This window comes from Theropithecus gelada, chromosome 9 (assembly GCF_003255815.1).
Source record: "Theropithecus gelada isolate Dixy chromosome 9, Tgel_1.0, whole genome shotgun sequence".
Lineage (NCBI taxonomy): Eukaryota > Metazoa > Chordata > Mammalia > Primates > Cercopithecidae > Theropithecus > Theropithecus gelada.
The window spans coordinates 96,246,145-96,259,578 of NC_037677.1; the positions used below are offsets into that span (position 1 = coordinate 96,246,145).

Here is a 13,434-nt window from a genome sequence, read left to right on the forward strand (position 1 = left end):
GTGTTGGAAGTTCTGGCCAGGGCAATCAGGCAGGAGAAAGAAATAAAGGGTATTCGATTAGGAAAAGAGGAAGTCAAATTGTCCCTGTTTGCAGATGACATGATTGTATATTTAGAAAACCCCATTGTCTCAGCCCAAAACCTTCTTAAGCTGATAAGCAACTTCAGCAAAGTCTCAGGATACAAAATCAATGTGCAAAAATCATAAGCATTCCTATACACCAATAACAGACAAACAGAGAGCCAAATCATGAGTGAACTGCCATTCACAATTGCTTCAAAGAGAATAAAATACCTTGGAATTCAACTTACAAGGGATGTGAAGGACCTCTTCAAGGAGAGCTACAAACCACTGCTCAATGAAATGAAAGAGGACACAAACAAATGGAAGAACATTCCATGCTCATGGATAGGAAGAATCAATATCGTGAAAATGGCCATACTGCCCAAGGTAATTTATAGATTCAATGCCATCCCCATCAAGCTACCAATGACTGTCTTCACAGAATTGGAAAAAACGACTTTAAAGTTCATATGGAACCAAAAAAGAGCCCGCATTGCCAAAAGAATCCTAAACCAAAAGAACAAAGCTGGAGGCATCATGCTACCTGACTTCAAACTATACTACAAGGCTACAGTAACCAAAACAGCATGGTACTGGTACCAAAACCGAGATATAGACCAATGGAACAGAACAGAGCCCTCAGAAATAATACCACACATCTACAACCATCTGATCTTTGACAAACCTGACAAAAACAAGAAATGGGGAAAGGATTATTTAATAAATGGTGCTGGGAAAACTGGCTAACCACATGTAGAAAACTGAAACTGGATCCCCTCCTTATGCCTTGTACTAAAATTAATTCAAGATGGATTAAAGACTTAAATGTTAGACCTAAAACCATAAAAACCCTAGAAGAAAACTTAGGCAATAGCATTCAGGGCATAGGCATGGGCAAGGACTTTATGACTAAAACACCAAAAGCAATGGCAACAAAAGCCAAAATTGACAAATAGGATCTTACTAAACTAAAGAGCTTCTGCACAGCAAAAGAAACTACCATCAGAGTGAGCAGGCAACCTACAGAATGGGAGAAAATTTTTGCAATCTACCCATCTGACAAAGGGCTAATATCCAGAATCTACAAAGAACTTAAACAAATTTACAAGAAAAAATCAAACAACCCCATCAAAAAGTGGGCAAAGGATATGAACAGACACTTCTCAAAAGAAGACATTTATGCAGCCAACAGACACATGAAAAAATGCTTATCATCACTCGCCAACAGAGAAATGTAAATCAAAACCACAATGAGATACCATCTCATACCAGTTAGAATGGCAATCATTAAAAAGTCAGGAAACAACAGGTGCTGGAGAGGATGTGGAGAAAAAGGAACACTTTTACACTGTTGGTGGGACTGTAAACTAGTTCAACCATTGTGGAAGGCAGTGTGGCGATTCCTCAAGAATCTAGAACTAGAAATACCATTTGACCCAGTCATCCTATTACTGGGTATATACCCAAAGGATTATAAATCATGCTGCTATAAAGACACATGCACACGTATGTTTATTGTGGCACTATTCACAATAGCAAAGACTTGGAACCAACCCAAATGTCCATCAATGATAGACTGGATTAAGAAAATGTGGCTCATATACACCATGGAATACTATGCAGCCATAAAAAAGGATGAGTTCATGTCCTTTGTAGTGACATGGATGAAGCTGGAAACCATCATTCTGAGCAAACTATCACAAGGACAGAAAACCAAACACCGCATGTTCTCACTCATAGGTCGGAACTGAACAATGAGAACACTTGGACTAGGATGGGGAACGTCACACACTGGGGTCTGTCGTGGGGTGGGGGAATGGGGGAGGGATAGCATTAGGAGATATACCTAATGTAAATGATGAGTTAATGGGTGCAGCACACCAACATGGCACATGTATACATAACAAACCTGCATGTTGTGCACATGTACCCTAGAACTTAAAGTATAATAATAAAAAAATTTTTAAAAAATGTATTTTGAGGGAGAAGTTTCATCCTACACAGGCACTTTTTGTATACCCATTATGTACACCTGTTATGTACACCTATTTTGTGCAAGGAATAGACAAGATTATGTACAAGGAATAGACAAGTTAGTTACACTGTCCCTAAAAACTTGTAATTTATCTGTCAGTGGAGACAGCTTGTGATATCTGGGAGACTGTAACAGTGCTTAACTTGATCTAAACCAGGGCTTCTCATCCTTGGCACTCTTGACATTTTGGGTCAGATAATTTTTTGTCTTCAGGGGTTATCCCATGCATCATATGATATCTCTTGCCTCTACCAGATGTCAATAACAACCCTCCCTCTTCCAGTTGTGACAATCAAAAGTGTCTCCAGACATTAGACATTGCCAGATGTGTGGGGCAGGGTGGAAATTGCCCATGATTGAGATGATCTGGTTTAAACAGAGTGCTGTGGCAATGTGGGGACTGGCAGGGCCAACTTGGTTTGTAAAGTTGAATGGGAGCCATTCTGGCTTCATGGAAGGTAAAGTATTTACCTGGGCCTTGGAGGAGAGTAGGCTTTCTTTTTTTTGCATAGTGGAGGCTGAGGGAAGGCCACCTGCATAGTGGGAACACTATGTACAAAGGCACAGAAAAAGCAGCAGAGAGGCCAGAATGTCCAGGGAATGACGAATAGCCTTTTACAGTATAGGATTTTCAGGTGTGCTAGTAGTTAAGGCTGGGAAGATAAGATTGAGCTAAATCATGAGCAGTATTGAGTGCTATCATAGGGGGACTGGCTTTTATTTCCATAGATAGTGGAAAACCACCAAAGGTTTTTGAGTAAGGCAGTCACATGGGCCTCAGTTTCATCATTTATAAAATAATTAAACGTGAAGGTCCTTCCCAGCTCTGAATTTTGTGACGATGTTAATTGTGTGGCTGTGATCTGATCTGTTTTTTGTAGTGAAATAATTTTTGTGTCAGTAGGAGAAATAATATAGGTCACGGAACCTTGAGTGAGAAGTAATAAAGGGCTGAGTTAGACAAAGTAAGTGGAAATGAAAGGGAGGGGACAGATTTCAGGGGATAGTTTGGAGTGAAAAACCAATGTAATTGAGCGATTGATTGTGGTAGTGTGAGTAGGGTGGGAGGATGGCCAGCAGTGCTGAGGATCTATCCTAGATAACCTGAAGACTAAGGAACCCAGTCACTGAGAGAAGAGCCACAGGGGTAAAGGCAGGGGTGATATTAAGCAAACAGTATTGTCCTGAGAGATCTGGATGAGAGCGTCTATCTGGTCTTCTAGTTCAGAAGTTGTAAAACTAATGACTTCAATTTTTGGGTATGTTGAATTTAAGATACCCAAGGAACATATGTGTCAGAATATCCACAGGACTATTGGAAATGTGAGTTTAGCAGTCAGCAGAGAATTTCATGCTGGGGTTGGAAATGTGGGGGACTAACTAGGTTGTGATACTTTTTAGTCTATATTTGTCAGTATATATTCAACAGGTAAAACGAAGGCATGGTTCTGATACTAAGAAATAGGTGACAAGTGGCACTGGGGCTTCAAGTCTTAAATGACTTCTGTGTATGTGCAGATTTAGAAAGCAACACTGTTATGGAAAGCAACACTGGTACAGAATGCATACTTGTAAGCAACAAATTAGATTTACATATAGCAGGTGGGCGTGGTGGCTCATGCCTTAATTCCAGCACTTTGGGAAGCTGAGGCGGGTGAATCACCCAAGGTCAGGAGTTTAAGACCAGCCTGGCCAACATGGTGAAACCCTGTCTCTACTAAAAATACAAAAATTAGCTGGGCATGGTGGTGTGCACCTGTAATCCCAGCTACTCAGGAGGCTGAGGCAGGAGAATCGCTTGAACCTGGGAGGCAGAGGTTGCAGTGAGCCGAGATCATGCCACTGCACTCCAGCCTGGGTGACAGAGTGAGACCCTGTCTCAAAAAAAAAAAAAAGAAAAAAAAATTACAAACTGAAAGAAACTATGAGACAATGCGGTAGCATTTAAAACTTTTTAAATAATCCTGAATGCCTAATATCTTTTTTTGTACAACTCACAAAGCTATATACATTCACAAGGTTGTGTAGCCACCACTATTGAATTCCAGAACATTTTCATCACCCTAAAAAGAAACCTTATATTCACTCCCTACTCATTTCCCATTAGCAGTCACTCCTCATTCTCTCCTCTCCCTACCCCTGACAACTATTCATCCCCTCTCTCTCCAGTGGATTTGCCTATTCCGGACATTTTGTATAAATGAAATCATACAATATGTGGTGTTTTACGTCTGGCTTCTTTTATTTAGCAAAATGTTTTCAAGGTTCATCCATCTCGTGGTATGAGTGTTTCATTCCTTTTTGTGGCTGAATAACATTCCATCGTATGACCAACCATGCCGTATTTTGTTTATCCATTTATCAGCTGATGAACATTTCAGTGGTTTTCCCTTTTTCGCTATTATGCACAGTGCTGCTGTGAACATGTACACATTTTTCTATGTACATAGGTTTTTTTTTTGTTGTTGTTTTTTGTTTTTTGAGATGGGGTTTCGCTCTTGTCACTCAGGCTGGAGTGCCATGGCATGATCTCAGCTCACTGCAACCTCTGCCTCCCAGGTTCAAGAGATTCTCCTGCCTCAGCCTGCTGAGTAGCTGGGATTACAGGCACCTGCCACCATGCCTGGCTAATTTTTGTATTTTTAGTAGAGACGGGGTTTCACCATGTTGGCCAGGCTGGTCTCAAACTCCTGACCTCAAGTGATCCACCCTCCTCAGCCTCCCAAAATGTTGGGATTACAGGCGTGAGCCACCACGCCCATTCCAGTTTTTGGATCTCTTGGTATATACCTTGGAGTAAAATTGCAGGCACAATGGCATTTTCACAAATTAAAAATAAATACATTCAAAACAGGAAGAATCCTCATTTTATAACAATACATATATACAAAAATTATATATAACACATTAGAATGGTTGCCCATGGCAAAGAGTGGGAATGAGAGTAAGTATGAAGATAAAAGGGAATAAATAAATAAAGCAAAAGAGAGGCTTTGCCATGACAATGTGGGATGAGCTGAGGAATATGATTAATTCAGCCTCTGCCCTTGAGGTTCAAGAAAAAAATATAGGACCTTTTCACTGGAGGTACAATAAAATTGAACTTTCCCAATCCCAAACCTGTCACAAGGAACCTTAGGGCTTCTTGGATAATTTTAGAAAAGCCCACAGAACCGGGCGCAGTGGCTCACACCTGTAATCCCAGTGCTTTGGGAAGCTGAGGAGGGCGGATCATGAGGTCAAGAGATCAAGACCATCCTGGCCAACATGGTGAAACCCATCTCGACTAAAAATACAAAAATAGCTGGGCACGGTAGTACGTGCCTGTAGTCCCAGCTAGTCAGGAGGCTGAGGCAGGAGAATTACTTGAACCTGGGAGGCAGAGGTTGCAGTGAGCTGAGATTGAGGCACTGCACTCCAGCCTGGCAACACAGCAAGACTCTGTCTTAAAAAAAAAAAAAAAAGAAAGAAGAAAAAAAGAAAAGAAAAAGAAAAGTCCACAGAATAGATCTTATGATGATCCACAGAATTCCTTAAATGTATTTTTATTAAAGGATTTTTTCCTAATTATTAGAAAAACACATTCCCATTGTGGGGAATTAGAAAATACAGAAAAATACATGTGAGAAAATGATATCTGTAGTAATTCTACCCCATATATAACTACAGATAGTGTTTTGGGTTTCTAATTTCTTATTTAGTTTTTAATTTAGTGTCTAATTTGTACCATTTGGTGCAGTCTTGTCATTTTGTGTCTTTGTTTAAAATAATGCTTTGCAGATGAAAGAATGCTTAAGATGTTTTAAAGAGTAGTTATAGCAAAGGTGTATTAGCAATGTCACAGCTTTCCAGAAGGCAACCAAAACTGAAATTCCCTTTTTTCTCTTGGTATTGTATTACAGGAAGAAGCTGCGAAGATCCTGCTGGCTGAGTTCAACCTGGGCTGTGACGTGCAACACACTGAACACGTGTACAGGGTTTACGTCACAACTTTTCTGGGTTTTGGAGGCAACTTTGCCCGGCAGCGCTACGAAGAGCTTGTTCTGAATGAAACTCTTAACAAAAACAGGTACATTTGACATGGGATCTGAGTTTCTGAAGTATAATGTCAGGCTGCAGATATTAGGGAGAAATACTCACATCCTCCTAAGATAGATAAGTCCCTGCTTCCTCCTTTCTGACTACCCCTGCCAATGGGGTAGCATCTCTTAAAGACCTCTATTAGCAGTCCCACTCTGGGTGAGGGTACGTTCTGATCTTTGTTATTAGGACTAATAAAGTAGAGTAGCTTATTGTGATCTCTTGCTGTTTCCCATATTCAGACCTGACATCATGGGGAAAAGGGAGATGAATTAAATTGCCAACTATGTACAATATATAGTGTAGCTGCCAGCAGTTCCTTCTGCAGGGAAGTGTTTAAGACATGTTTGTTGAATTACAGTGCAGTTGCATCTTTAGTGGGAGTTCAGTTCTGTAGTATGTCTAAAAGATAAAAAGCAAGCGTAGTTAAAATTAACTTTTAAAATGGTCTCTCATCAAATTCAGAATAGTCAGTTTTTCCTTTAGCATTGAACAGATCACAGATTCTTCATTTGAGTACCAGATGAAGTAGTTAGACCATAATGTGGTGGGATTTCTTGTTTCTTTTTAAGTATGTACAATTATTACTATACACATTGAAGGAAAGCATAAGAGAAAGCAGAGTTCTTTTCCATGATAAAATTTACACAAAATTTTGGAGTGAAAACCGGTATAACTGAGTGATTGATTGTGGTGGTGTAGGTAGGGCAGGGAGGATGGTCAGCAGTGCTGAGGGTTTAGCCTAGGTAACCAGAAGGATGAGAAACCCAATCACTGAGAGAAGGACCACAGGTGAAAGGGCAGGGCTGATACTAAGCAAACAACACACTTACATATATATACTTAACCATTTAGCTAGAAACACTAGCTTGAAGAAGTACTGGTATATCTCATTTGTAATAATTTATCCACAGCAATTATCTTATATTTACAGCATGTTGAAGAAAATATTGTCCCATAAGGCTTTTTTGTTTTTGTAAGTCTTAGTCTCTAGGAGTTCAAGGTGCTTGGGTGAATCCTGGTGCCTTGGATGATTGACAAATGCATTAAAATCAAGTGGTGTGTTTGTGTTCTGAAAGTACTCCTAAATCTGTACAAACATTGCTTGGGTTGAGGTGCTCAGATGTCTCCTGCTGGCACTATGATGTTTGAAGATCATTTGTTGTGAAAGTGTCACACCAGTTTTGGTTTTTCTTCTTCATTAGCTGCTGTGCTTCCTTTTCTATTTTCTTCTTTTGTTGTTCTACTGCTTTCTTTCTGTCTGCTGTTTTCTGCTGCCTCCGAACTACTTCTTGCCAGACTGCATCTTCTTCTTCCCATGCATTGGTATTTTCTTGCCAAGTAGCAAAGTCACCTACTTCATGTGATTGATGAGTAAAAGGCATATCTTGCATAGCTGCCAGTCTACTAACCTGTTGCCTGAGATGGCAAAACGATCATTTTGTCTTCTCAATAACAATTTTCTGAGTTTTCCTTACAGTTGGTGTCACATCCTTAAAATAGTCAGTTCCAGTTGTTGTAAAGTGTTCTGTTGTACTGCTTCATTCCATTCTTACCCTCAGTCTTTACACTTGTGGGTACATTCTCTTTCTAAGAAGTCTACTCTTCAACATCTGTCTGTTTAGGAACTGAGGAATAATTAACTGCAATTGGCAAAGTTATTTGGACCCCAACTTAATTTCTGTCCTTGGACAGATCTTCATACACATCTTTTTGAGGAATGAGAATATGGTTGCTAGGCAAGTATAAACTCAAAATAACTGGAACTGTGTTACAGCCATGGTGGGAATCAAAGCTTTCCGCTCTTCTTCCCACTCAGAGGCTCCAGGCTCTGCAGGTGGCTTCCTGGAGCTGGTGCTGTGCCTGTTCTGTTCCAGCACTGCTCATTCAGAGGCATGTGTTGGGTCCATCACCATTGCCAGCCATTGTAGATGGACCACTGCCGTGGTCCGCTCTTTAGGAATCTCTCCCCACAGCCCTTCCCACCTCATCCCCTACCAGTTGTATTTTTAAACATTAGAACCACACTCCGCATGATAAGGTTCTTTGCACTTTTAAGAGGTGTGTGGGAATGAAGACCAGATAGAGAACAGCAGATTCACGTCTCCAGTTTCACTACACACTAGGAAATACACGTTGACTAAAACGTCGAACAGAATTCATCACCATATTCCTCTCACTTTTTGTTTGTTTGTTTGTTTTTGTCATTGTGGCAGATTGCTGGGTCAGAAGACAGGTCTGAGTCCTGACAATCCATTTCTGGATCCCTGCCTGCCGGTGGGACTCACCGATGTGGTGGAGAGGAACAGCCAAGTCTTGCATGTCCGAGGAAGAGGAGACTGGGTGTCTTGTGGGGCAATGCTGAGCCCCCTGCTGGCTCGCTCCAACACCAGCCAGGCCTCACTCAATGGCATCTATCAATCGCCAATTGACTTCAACAACAGCGAGTTCTACGGCTTCTCTGAGTTTTTTTACTGTACAGAGGATGTGTTGCGCATTGGTGGCCGCTATCATGGGCCAACATTTGCCAAGGCTGCTCAGGTAAATTATTAATGATAAACATGGCTTATGCTGGCAGCAGCCATTTATTGAATGTCTCACTCTGTGCCAGGTGCTGTGCAAAGGGCTTTGCATACAGAATCTCACTTGTTCTTTGCAGGAGCCCTTTGACCCTCATTTTACAGATGAGGAAGTGGACTCAGAGAACTTAAGGATCTAGCTATGCTGTACTGCCTTCTAATTAACTAAATTTAGTTTCCATGGATGTCATCTCACCCAAATTATTACCCAGGTGTAAAATTTTTCTGTTGGCTAATGGCTTTTCTTCCAGCTTTCCAATAATCTTGTTTAATGTTTATGCCCAAGAAATTCACCTTCAGTACTTTTTCCCTTGCTAGCTATTCTCTGTTGTAATGTGCTTTTGGAGATGATATCACCCAGAGAGGCAAGTCTATCTTTCTTTTGGTTTGAGGTATTAAGAGGCTAGAGTGGTATGGGTTCCCTGGGAATATTAGATGTTGTAAAAAGCAATGATGATGGAAGTTTGTTTAGATTTAAAATAGAGAAGGAGTAAAAATTTGCTTTGAGCATATATAGGACTTAAGCATCGTATAAGCTTAAATCATTGGTTACCTGGACAGATAAAAGTTTAGCCAGCTTTCTATCATTTTCTGCTTAATTTAGGGCCATTTCTTTGAATTGTTGTGTATCTGTATGTTTTTCATCAGAGAAACTAATGGGAGAATCTGTCCTCATATTTTTTTTTTTTTTTGAGACGGAGTCTTGCTCTGTAGCCCAGGCTGGAGTGCAGTGGCAGGATCTCAGCTCACTGCAACCTCTGCCTTCTGGGTTCAAGTGATTCTCCTGCCTCAGCCTCCTGAATAGCTGGGATTACAGATGCCCACCACCATACCTGGCTAATTTTTTATTTTTAATAGAGATGGGGTTTTGCCATGTTGGCCAGGCTGGTCTCGAAGCCCTGGCCTCAGGTGATCTGCCCACCTCGGCCTCCCAAAGTGCTGAAATTACAGGCGTGAGTCACCGCACCCAGCCTCTCCTCATATTTCCCTCCCTCCCTCCCTTCCTTCCTTCTTTCCTGCCTTCCTTTCTTTCTTTCTTACAATTCTCTAGGGTTCTCTTAGTGTAAGGCTTCCAGCAAGATAATATCTGCAGTATCTGTACCATTCTGTTCCCAAAAGACAGTCCTTAAGAAATATTGTGGGACACCTGGTTTGTATTTGCTCCTTTCTCTCCAGCCTCCAGGAAGACCTTCATGCTCCTTTTTTTTCTGGAGCCCAGAGCTCCCTAACCATCCATCATGGCCTGACTCTTTCTCTTATCTCAAAACTTCTTCAACTTCTATTCCCTTGCACACCAAAAGGCTCAAGTTATTGCTTGCCAACATTGCTAGTGGCTTACTATGTTATCTTTTCCAGGTAAAAGAGTGATTCTGTTCTCTTACCTTTTTAACTTTGACTCAAACGTTATCTTCCCAGAGCCACCTTCTGGGACTACTCTATCCAAAATGACAATGCTCCCCATATTACCTGTTGCCCTTTCCTGCTTTATTTTTCCCTGAGCATTTATGTTATCCAGCGTACTCTGTGTGTGTGTGTGTGCACGTGCGTGTGTGCGTGTGTGTGTTTATTGTCTGTCTCCTACCACTAGAATGTAAGCTTCCTGAGGACAGGAATTTTTGTCTGTTTTATTTACTGCATGATTCCCTGACATCTAGAACAGCACCTGGCACATAGGAGACATTTAGTAAATGTTAGTTCACTGAACAAACCAAAAGGAATGATTCTTTTGGTGAGAATTACAACACTGAGGGAGGCCAATGACAGGTTTCTAACCATCCTCTTCCATCTGCTCTCCCTGCTCATGTCAGTCCTAGGTGGAGTAGAATGAAACTATCTTTGGCTTTTGACGTTGCTATTTGTTAGTCCTAACCTCATCCCCTCTGAAGCCTAAGAGGCTCAGAAACCACATCAGGCTGGCTTGGTGCTAGACATGGGATGATGGGAATAAACAGGGGTATGGTGCAGTGTTTAGTGAGTGAATATGCCGTTTCTGTTTTCCTTTGTCAGCTAGTAGCCCACAAGTAACTTTAGAAATGGAATAGCTGTGACTGTGGGGAAGGTAGAGAGTTTGCCTCCAGATTTATGTTGAACTATTTCTGTGGTTGACCCAGGATTACTGTGGCATGGCTTGGTCAGTACTAACACAGAGATTCAAGAATGGCCTCTTTTCATCACATGCAGATGAGCATCGACTCAAGTAAGTCACTTCCCTTTCCTCCTTAGATGTGGCCTTAAAATCTAGATGGCAGATTGTAATGGAGAGAGAGTGAGCAATAATGCAGATTAGATTTCATGTTGAGGGAGCATTTGATTATTCCAGATTTGATTTTCCAAGGGATGGGGCCAAAATAGTGAGCCTATTATAGCAAAGCCAGAGGGAATCAGTGCCCACCAAACAGAGTTCTCATCAAGTGATTTGACATCAAAAGTGATTTTTTTTTTTTTTTTTTTTTTTTGAGACAGGGTCTCAGTTTGTCGCCCAGGCTGGAGTGCAGTGGCACAATCTTAGCTCACTGCAACCTCCACCTCCTGGGTTCCAGCGATTCTCCTGCCTCAGCCCCCCAAGTAGCTGGGACTATAGGCACGTGCCACCATGCCTGGCCAATTTTTGTATTTTTTGTAGAGACGGGGTTTCGCAGTGTTGCCAGGCTGGTCTTGAACTCCTGAGCTCAAGTGATCCGCCTGCCTCACCCTCTCAGAGTGCTAGAATTACAGGCATGAGCCACCGGGCCTGGCCAAAAGTGATGATTTTTTTTAAACTTTGTATTATAGATAATATCAAACATATAGAACAGCAGAGAGAATAGCAACATAAACCCTCATGTAACTATCACAGAGCTTCAGCAAATAACATTTGCCAGTATGGTTCATTGGTCCTTTCATTTTTAAATATTTTAGTTAAAAATTGTTTAACATTGCGGAGCATGGTTCATGCCTGTAATCCTAGCACTTTGGGAGGCTGAGGCGGGTGGATCACCTGAGGTCAGGAGTTCAAGACCAGCCTGGCCAACATGGCAAAACCCCATCTCCTCTAAAAATACAAAAATTAGCTGGGCATGGTGGCAGGTGCCTCTAATCGCAGCTACTTGGGAGGCTGAGGCAGGGAGAATTGCTTGAGCTCGGGAGGTGGAGGTTGTAGTGAGCCGAGATCATGCCACTGTACTCCAGCCTGGGCGACAGAGGGAGACTCTGTCTCAAAAAAAAAAAAAAAATAGAATAAAAAAATAAAAATTGTTTAACATAAATAAAACTAGAAGAGTGTAATCAACTCCTGTGAACCTGTCACCCTGCTTTCCTACTAACAGTTATCAGCTCTTGGCCCTTCTTTGTTTTTATCTGTTTTCCCACCCACAATCCCCCTCTTACTACAACTGGGTTGTTTTGAAGCAAATCCCAAACATCATATAATTACATCTGTAGATATTTCAATATGCTCTCTGAAGATAGGGACTCTTAAAGAAAAAGAAGAACACAGCCACAGTATCATTACTGCCTTTGAGGTAAACACAAGATAAGCAGGCTGACTTAGAAATAACCCACTTAGAGGTGAGGAAGGTGAAACGGGAGGAGGTAGGTCTTTTAATAACTGGTGGGAATACACAGTGGCTTATTGCAAAGGAAAGTATTAGAATTCTTTTCTTTTTTTAAAATGTAATTATTTTTGTCACACAGATATCAGTGTTTTAAATCAGCTTGGATGTACCAAGTCTTACATGAAGGATTCCACTTTCCCTATGACTACCCAAACCTGCGGACAGCCCAGCTGGTGTATGACCGAGAGGTTCAGTGGACGCTGGGAGCCATTCTATATAAAACACGATTCTTACCACTCAGGTAAAGTAAGACTCACCAATCTGGTATCTTGAACTCAGAGGATATCAGTTGATGCCTCAGAATCAGTTTATTTATTTTAACCAGCTTAGAATAGGCCTTAAATGACCTTCCTCGCTACCTCCTCACAAAAACAAACTCCTTTACTTCCACGTGAGCCACTATTACTACCAGGCATGCTCGAACAGAAAGAAGGTTGAGCATTACTGGTCTGGAGTCTGTTACTCAGCTTTGCTGTTTCAGAAATCCAGCTTTATTTGTTTACCCACAACAAATCAGTCTTTAGGACTGAAGTCTTACTAATCACTTCCAAGATACTGACAAGCTAAAATGTCATTCTTGGGTTACCCTGGAAAACACATCTGACAAAAGAACAGGGGTGGGATGCCTAGAGCAATCTTTCATAACGTAGGAAGGCACTCCAGACATTGTGTCATTGACTTAGAAGGCTTTTTGGTGGGTCAGAATTAGAATAAAGGATGTGAGATATTTTTAGTGGGGCTACTTTCATCAAACTCTGGTAGCCTGATGCCTTACCTTTATGTACTGCAAGATATTTGGGACAATTTTTAGGTACTCTGTACCCTGGACTATTTCAGAGAAACTCAGATGAATTTTGTATCTTTGATGTCTATTCCTCTAAACTCAATACCGTCAGAAGCCAGGCAGGTGATAGAAGTGAGGGAAATGGGCTAGGTGGGGGTTGCCCACAACTGGAGCATGTACCTCGGTTAACGGGCTGGTTACTTTCACGCACAAGCACCGTCCCAGCATTTGCCAGTTCTCATCTGTCCAGAAAAGGCAGAAATCCATATTTTTTATGAAGTCTTTCAGTTTAGAGATTCA

The 13,434-nt window shown here is 41.4% G+C and overlaps 2 protein-coding genes across 3 annotated transcripts in view; one reads left to right on the forward strand and one right to left on the reverse strand.

Moving 5' to 3' along the window:
* ENTPD7 (ectonucleoside triphosphate diphosphohydrolase 7) overlaps nucleotides 1-13,434 on the forward strand; it is a 55,832-nt gene that overhangs the window by 34,671 nt on the left and 7,727 nt on the right. For both annotated transcript variants that reach the window (XM_025396012.1, XM_025396013.1), the window contains 4 exons: nucleotides 6,001-6,167; nucleotides 8,395-8,719; nucleotides 10,869-10,954; nucleotides 12,430-12,591. In XM_025396012.1, coding sequence (XP_025251797.1) covers nucleotides 6,001-6,167; nucleotides 8,395-8,719; nucleotides 10,869-10,954; nucleotides 12,430-12,591 — 740 coding nt within the window. The remainder of the gene's footprint in view (nucleotides 1-6,000; nucleotides 6,168-8,394; nucleotides 8,720-10,868; nucleotides 10,955-12,429; nucleotides 12,592-13,434) is intronic.
* The window catches only part of LOC112631238 (cytochrome c oxidase assembly protein COX15 homolog), a 39,375-nt gene continuing 30,759 nt past the window's right edge, over nucleotides 4,819-13,434 (reverse strand). Inside the window, exon 9 of the mRNA XM_025396016.1 lies at nucleotides 4,819-6,580. Coding sequence (XP_025251801.1) covers nucleotides 6,515-6,580 — 66 coding nt within the window. The 3' untranslated portion in view covers nucleotides 4,819-6,514. The remainder of the gene's footprint in view (nucleotides 6,581-13,434) is intronic.